Raw genomic sequence first — 7,691 nt, forward strand, 5'->3', positions numbered from 1 at the left:
TAGGAAGTAGTGGGCACAATCGTCCTTTGGAAGACACCCAACATTCTATAACGAGACTAACACTTTTAGCTAAATTTATATCCTACAAAAATAAGTGTTTGATTGACCCCAATCGAGTTAGTTTGATAATTAATTTAATAACTATAAAATATTTTACTTAATTAAATAGATAAGTTATAGACAATTTAGACTTATTTATCTAATCATAATTATTTACTAACCTATAGTTAGCAAGTTTTTCTGTAAATTAAATTTAAAAAAAATGGTTGATTGTCTCTAGGCCTTTGATCACATCTCAGTGAACTGCACTCAATCAAATCTCAATGAATTTTTATGTACATACACGTGTTATTTGAGTTTATACTAGAGCTTTTTTTTTTTTTTTTCTTTCAATTTTTGCCCCTCAACTTTTTGTCACATTTTCATTTATATTCTTCGACTATCAATTTGTTTTTCACCATTTCTAATCAATTTTAGTCCATTTGAAAAAATTTCTGACCAAATACCAGCTAAGACTTACCATTAAAATTTAATTCAAATTATATTTAATTAGAAAACTCAACGTGACAAGAAACTTAAAGTCAGAAGACTAATAGTAACATAACAAAATGAAATGACTAAAAATGGAAATTTCCCTTCTACTATATGTCAATCAAATTTGCCTGTCAATTGTTATACTATGAACCAAAGTTCATATTGTATTGTGAACCCGATACAAAAATTATGTACCTTCAGTTAACACATTCTGTACTTACAGTTATCTATACATGTAAACAAATATAACTTGATAATTGCTGACACATAATATGATAGTTACATGTACAGAAACTATCAATTGCAGGTACAGAATGTGTCCAACTATAGATACAAAATCTGACTTGATAATTTGCTAACACATAATATAATAACTATAGGTACAGAAACGATCAACTGTAACAGGGCGTTTGGTTGGAGGGATTTTAAATTCCCTTCCCACTTAATTCCCACATAATTCCAAAGACCATTAAATTCCGTAGTTTGGTTGGAGGGAATTGCAATTCCCCCATTTTCATGGAATTAAAATCCCATGTCCCCCCCCCCCCCCCGGTATTTTAATTCCTGGGAAAAAAATATAGTGATGAGTCAAAATTACCCCTTCCTTTTTTAACCTAAAATTAATGTCTAACAACAATAATGGACATTTTTGACTTTATACTACTTATTCCCTTTCAATTCCCATGTATACCAAACATTGAAATTGAAATTCCCAGTAATTCTATCAACCAAACACTGGAATTTGAATTCACACTTTATTCCCAGTAATTCAACTCCCATGGAATTACAATTCCTTTCCCACATAATTCCCCCCCTCCAACCAAACGCCCTGTAAGTACAAAATATATTAACTATAGATACAGAATCTGAAGGTTATTTTTGGACCAAGGTCTACAATGCAAGGTAGACCCTAGTCCAAAAATAACATTCAGATTCTGTACTGCTCAAGTTATGTTATGCACCATTTGCTAATTAAATTCCCCACCCCAAAACATTACCTTGTACTGCAGGGACCAACACAAAAACAAAAGCAAGCATATATTAAAAGAACAAACAGCTGAAACATCCCAGCACCAATAAAATTCATAATGCTGCACTTTCTGAGAAGAGCAGTGCAATATAGTGTTGCTGAATCACAAATTTATCAATAGACATCGCAGTATTTAGAAGATTCCAACGCACCCGCTTATATGCCAATCAAACACCTAATACATAGAGTCATTGCAGCGTCTAAGCTTGCTTCGACTGCTTATCTAAAAGTCCGATCAGTACTCTTAACATTCTCGTGTAGCTCCAAATAACATGGGAATGGATTAGTAGTCAGTAAAAATCAAACTACTAAGTATGTACCGCGGTTGCAGGCGGGACATCTCGCAGACAGCTCACCTCTCGCTTTACAAAAGATGGCAAGGCAAATGCAGCTCGATGAACCTGCCAGCCAAACAAAGTGCACTATGAGATGTATAACAAGAAGATCCTAAAATCTTACGGTCTCGTAGTAGTATGATAACTTGGCTGGAATCCAATTATATTTAGGTTTCATGAGTGATGAACATGTGTCCTCGGAGCATGCCAGACTGTTGCCAGAATGGTCTCGTTGGAGGAATAATATGCTAATGTTATGGATGGAGGAACTTTTTTATTTTAAAAGTATCAGAATGGTCTCATAACCAGGAAAGATTTTTCCAGCCTTCAAAAAGCATACCTCGGAATTGTAAAACCTTAGTTCCCTGCGATATTGAAGCGCTCCATCAAGCTTTTCAATGGGATTGATTGGGTTTAAAAAATCAACAGGCGGGCCTTCAGTTGAGCATAACACAAACCCAATAACACCACTGCAGACAACACAAATCACCTTATAACAATTGAACTATTGCATTTCACAGGTGCAAATAAACCGTTCGCCATGCACCTCCCATAGAATAAACCCCCCCCCCCCCCCCCCCCAAAAAAAAAAAAAAAAAAAAACGGAACTCTTAAAGGGTAGAAAGCGTCGATGATGCAGTACAGTCTTGCCCTTGATTATAGAAATTACCTTGGATATGTAGGAACACTGGTCCATGCATAGTGAACGGAACCCTTAAATGTTTCACGGCAAATAGCAATAATATCCTGAATCAGATGTGTGTGAAGCCACATACTCTCTGCCATGTTGCAAAGAACACCACCAGGTCTTAATGCTCTAGCTAATGTCTCAAAAAATGGTTTTTCTACCAGTTCCTGGGCAGGACCTGTGTTAAAAAAGAAGCGCAGGGGAATTAAAGTCGGATAAAACTGATTTGTCAGCTCCTATACATAGGAAAAAAAAAAAAATTAAAACTAGTTATGAATGACACTCGGGACATACCAACAGGATCCGATGAGTCAACTATAATTGCATCATACTTTCCTTCAGGGGCATGCCTTAAAAAATCCACAGCTGTAAAAAATTAAGAAATTTTTTAACACAATTCAGCTACACATTTGAAAAATACAGTAATACGGAGTAAATAAAAAGGTACTGATCCACCATGTAACACTCATAATGGTATTGTTCTGGTGGGGAAAAAGCATTTAACAAATATAGCGGCTGGTTGAACAGTTATCAAAAGAATGAATTCACAGTTTTCTAACTAATGTGCCATATCTTTCGTCTGAGCCAGTGCCAAGTGTCCACTGGCTCAATTTCGCTTTCAGGTTGTATCCATGCCTGGTATTTATTCTTATTTAAGTAAAAGGTATAGGAATACATATTGAAGTTTAATAATAAAAACAAAGCTCAAAAGCTGAAACAGAATTTGATTAGTTAATTCTTAATAAAGGAAAATTATAGTGGCACAAAGATCCATCTAGAATATCAAAAGCCTGAGAGAAAAACAAAAAATCTATGTGCAAGAGCAAGTGTCCCCATTAATAGGTTAAACTAAATAATTTCTCTGCTTGTGGAAGTAGAATTTTGGTTTTTCCCAAGGCAAATTGAATCCTTTTCTCTTAGAGCTCATGTTTTTTACTCCACTCAGGGAAAGGTAGTGCCCCTCAATGTGATCCTCTGTTGGCACCCCCTGGAGTGATGGTATCAACGTCAAAGGCAATAAATCAAGGGCTCAAGTCCATGTAGGGTTAAGACATTATTATTACAGTCAAGACCCAAATCAACAAAAAAGTGATGATTGATAACTTGAGTCAAGACTAAAAACATGAATCCACCCACGCTAGTGTCTGATGAACCAAATGCTATAGATAGTAATCATGGGGAGTTAAGCTTGGGGCTCTAAGGAACCACATCCCCATCCCCCACCAAAAAGAAAAAGTTAGAAAGATTAAAGTTCCATTCACATGCTAGAACCATTAAAACTCCCCATAGAGGTTATTTAACATACCATCACCAACATGAAGTTTGACTCGGGGGTCCTCAAAGCCGACAGCTAACTCTGGAAAGAATTTTTTGCTAACCTGCAATATCAGACTCACAGTATATCAAAATAATGAGTTGGAGAAGAAAAACACGAGAAATATGGAGACTATCCTTTGTGACTTACATCTATAACCATTTTGTCTATCTCACAAATGTCAATAAGCTCCACAGAGTTGTGACGGGAAATTTCCCTAAGAACTCCCCCATCACCACCACCAACAACAAGAACCTGCATTTGCAACCACAGTTGTGGACATAAATGCAATTAGGAAAATGAAATAGAGAAGTACGTGGATGAAAAAAGAAAAATGAGATAGCTAACTAGCAGCCAGAACTTCTACTGTACTCAGGAGTTAACCATTCTCTCCCTTTTCTAGAGACAAGAAGTTTTGTCAATTTTACAAACAGGAACATATGGTATATTGACATGTTGATTTCAGGATGACATTAAAAATTTCCCTAGAATCCAATTCACAGCATTTTTTCACTTATGGGGATAGTGAACAATCAATTGAATCAACTGATATGGAGAGTAAATGGATTCATCAGGGCTTTGAACTACATGCTGCCAAGTAGCATATACTAAGAGCAACAAATAAACTGGAAGTCAAATTACTGATAGTAATTCTTTACATTTTTAGGGGATTTGATTGAACACAGGGGAAGATGAGCTATCATCTCCTGATAGGCACATTCATCTTTGTCAGTCAGCTGAACAATGCCATCTAGCACAAGCACTTTCCCGTATGAAGAAGACTGCAAGAGTGAATACAACATATACTAGATTCAGAATAACACATCCCCAAAAAAGTCTATATCCACAGGTTTACAAACAGTAACTTATAGTAAAGATGCTCAACCTTGAATACCAGAACCTCCTGATACAACGATCTTTCCTTGAATAGGATCTCCTCAACTTTGATAGAATGTGCTTCTCCTAGAAGCAAAGAATAATTAAACAAATTATTGAGATTAACCAATATACAAACAAGCATGAATGGAAAAATATAAAATAAAATAAAAATAATAGAAAGGGAAAAAAAATCGTATAGTTAATCTAAATCGTATTATGTTCATAATCTGCCATTGACATATAATTACATAATTATGGCTGTTTTATGATACTAATCTAAATCGTATAGTTATTTTCAATTCACCAAAAGTTAGATGAAGACATAACATGCGTTTAAGGAATGGAAAAGAGCAACTGCTGCTTTATTGATTGTGAACAACCTGTAAATCCAAAAGTAAGTTAAACATGCTAAAATTTGTCCAGTTAATTCTTTGTGGTTGCAAATGTTGAGTAGTGAAGGAGAGAATGTCCATGTGAGGGTGCATGAGAAATTGAGAATACAGGAAAGTAATATCTTAGAAATGACTTTATTTCAAGCAAGGGATAAGTGGTGCCTAAGGAGGATTTGAGATAAAATCACTTAAGATAGTTTGAACATGTCTGATGCAGACTTATAGATTCACCACATAGAAAGACTGATAACCACTGAGCTCAAAGGCTCACAACAAATTTAGTATTGAATAAAATTGAATAGAGATACAAAATCCATGTGGTGGAGCACAAGTAGATAGGGATAAAGCTTAGTTGAGTAAAATCAACTAGACCCTTTCCGAAACAAGTAAAACAAATGTTTTTTAGTGCAACATACTGTAGATAAATTAAAATGCACTATCAGTATGGTTTTTCTAATGTGAAGTCTAACTTAGCAAACCAAACACCAATGATGAAATGAAGATTAGCTTTTATTGGTACGAATGTATGATTCCTTCTAATATGAAGATTAGCTTTAGTAAACCAAGCAGCAATAAGATTGAAGGCACACTAAACAGTCACTTGCATTTGAGGGCAACCTACACACTACACTTACTCAAAATATGCAAAAATGTGAAACATAATTTCTTAAGAGAAATAGTATAAAATATGATAGAGTTAAAAGGCCATTTTATTGAACACAAAAGATTTACAACTCCCAATGTTTTCATGGGCTGAAGTCGAGGAGTTTGCACTTTGGAATACACAGCTAAAATATATTCTAAATCAAATTGATGATAATAGCTGTGAAGTCAAGAAAGGAGAAATAAGAATGAGAGGAAAGACCTGGCCACATTGGATTGTTGAAATACAACACCTTGCCATCTTCACCTGTAAGAGAGGCATAACAAAGAAGAAATAAAATTTAAAATTAACATTAAAACTAACCCAAATAAAGCAGAACAAACTAAATAAACTCTGGAAAGAAAAAACAAATGAAGAGGTATATTATATTGACCAGAGGGAGAACGAGGTTCAGAGAACCATCCAGAGCAGACTGTTGAATGGGTTTTGGCATCAGGCTCTGGATCACATGCCCTAGCTTTCAAGCAGCAAGAAGGAAGAACAGCCTTGTCTGGACCACTGCCATTATTCTCCTTCCCATCCATAGTCTTCTGGCATTCCAAACCTCTTCCTGCGTCGCCCTCCATATATGATCCTTTTCTTCTCCAGCTCCAGTCTCCAACGACCGAAGTATTGCCTACAACCAGATCACAAGAACAGAGTCACAGACATGATTAGGGGGTAAGTCCCAAGAGTAGCAACATAAATACTCAACAACTACAGTGATTATGCAATGAAGTTGCTCCTAGTGTTAACCTCCTAGCTTTTGAAGTATGATGCTAAAATATCAATTCTGTACTTTCAGGCCAAATAGTATAAAAGAGTTCTAAAATTTGAAAAAAAAAAAAAAAAAAAAAGTCCATCTACCAGTTAAACAAATGTAGGTGTGTTTAGTGATACAGAGTGAAGAAACTCCTTTTACATACAGATATATAAAGCAAGAAAAGAGAAACAGAGGAGAAGCCAGGACTCGAGGTTCCAGGTCAAAAGCAACAGAATATTGCAGGCTATCACTTTCACATGGAAGCCAAATCAAACTAACCAAACTAAATAAAATTTCTTTACTGGAATCAGAATAAATAATAAAGTCCCATGTATGTCACACTGGCATTCTGATAGTAAAGTATTCTATTCTACTAATCAAGAATTAACAGCTAATTACATTTGCACCAGCTGCGTGGATTTCACGCCCAACAAAAGTTGCAAAATACACATTGATTATTAGTTCCATCTGTCCTTCACCCTTAACCCCAAAAACACTGAAAAACTTACAGACCAAGAAAAAGAAAATCGAACCTTTGAAATCTTTTGCCTTTGTAACTTGTACTGAAAATCCGACGCGGAGTACATAACATTTAAACAGTAATGTAAAAGAAAACAGAAAAAAAAGAAAAGTGCGAAAAACAGACTTTGCTAGAGCTTTTCTTGAACAATAGATTATAATAAAGTTAAATTGGACTTTTGTTAGGGTTTTCCGCAACGTGAATGCAAACGCTCCGAACTTTTTCCAATATTTTCCTTTGTATTTACACTTGGGGTAAGAAAATGTAACGATCGGAAAAGGAAAAATGAATACGGAGAGAGAAATAAGCCCCCGCATAATAAAACCCATAAATGCAATCTACAGAAGGAAATAAGGAAAGGCGAGAACCTTGCCTGGTGTTAATGGCGGAGAAGCGGGTGATTGTGTACGTATACGAATACGTGGATTAGTAGTATGAATACGCGTGGAAGCAATGAGTAAGGAAAACTAGGCGAAGAGTGATCGACAAGGGATCGCTCTTCTTCTTCGTCTCTGCGTCTGCGGTAACAGAGGTCTCTCTGTTTGGAACTTCGAGTGAAGGAAGGCGTCAGTGCTTTCCTGGCCCTATATTA

At 35.8% G+C, this 7,691-nt stretch overlaps 1 protein-coding gene across 4 annotated transcripts; it reads right to left on the reverse strand.

Moving 5' to 3' along the window:
- Window positions 1–1,554: 1,554 nt before the first annotated feature.
- Window positions 1,555–7,691, reverse strand: LOC109188927 (spermine synthase-like). 4 transcript variants are annotated; one of them, XM_019339582.1, is made up of 11 exons: window positions 7,473–7,691; window positions 6,211–6,453; window positions 6,039–6,083; window positions 4,789–4,865; window positions 4,562–4,684; window positions 4,053–4,157; window positions 3,894–3,966; window positions 2,882–2,953; window positions 2,570–2,765; window positions 2,240–2,369; window positions 1,555–1,965 (listed from the first exon to the last, which is right to left on the reverse strand). In XM_019339582.1, the coding sequence occupies exons 2-11, from the start codon at window positions 6,401–6,403 to the stop codon at window positions 1,873–1,875; spliced, it is 1,107 nt and encodes a 368-aa protein (XP_019195127.1). In that variant the 5' UTR covers window positions 6,404–6,453; window positions 7,473–7,691; the 3' UTR covers window positions 1,555–1,872. The 4 variants fall into 4 exon arrangements, with proteins under 4 accessions (XP_019195127.1, XP_019195128.1, XP_019195129.1 ...); XM_019339583.1 differs by having other exon boundaries at window positions 7,468–7,691; XM_019339584.1 differs by lacking the exon at window positions 7,473–7,691 and adding an exon at window positions 6,684–6,982.

Source organism: Ipomoea nil, unplaced genomic scaffold (assembly GCF_001879475.1).
Source record: "Ipomoea nil cultivar Tokyo-kokei standard unplaced genomic scaffold, Asagao_1.1 scaffold1509, whole genome shotgun sequence".
Classification (NCBI taxonomy): Eukaryota; Viridiplantae; Streptophyta; class Magnoliopsida; order Solanales; family Convolvulaceae; genus Ipomoea; species Ipomoea nil.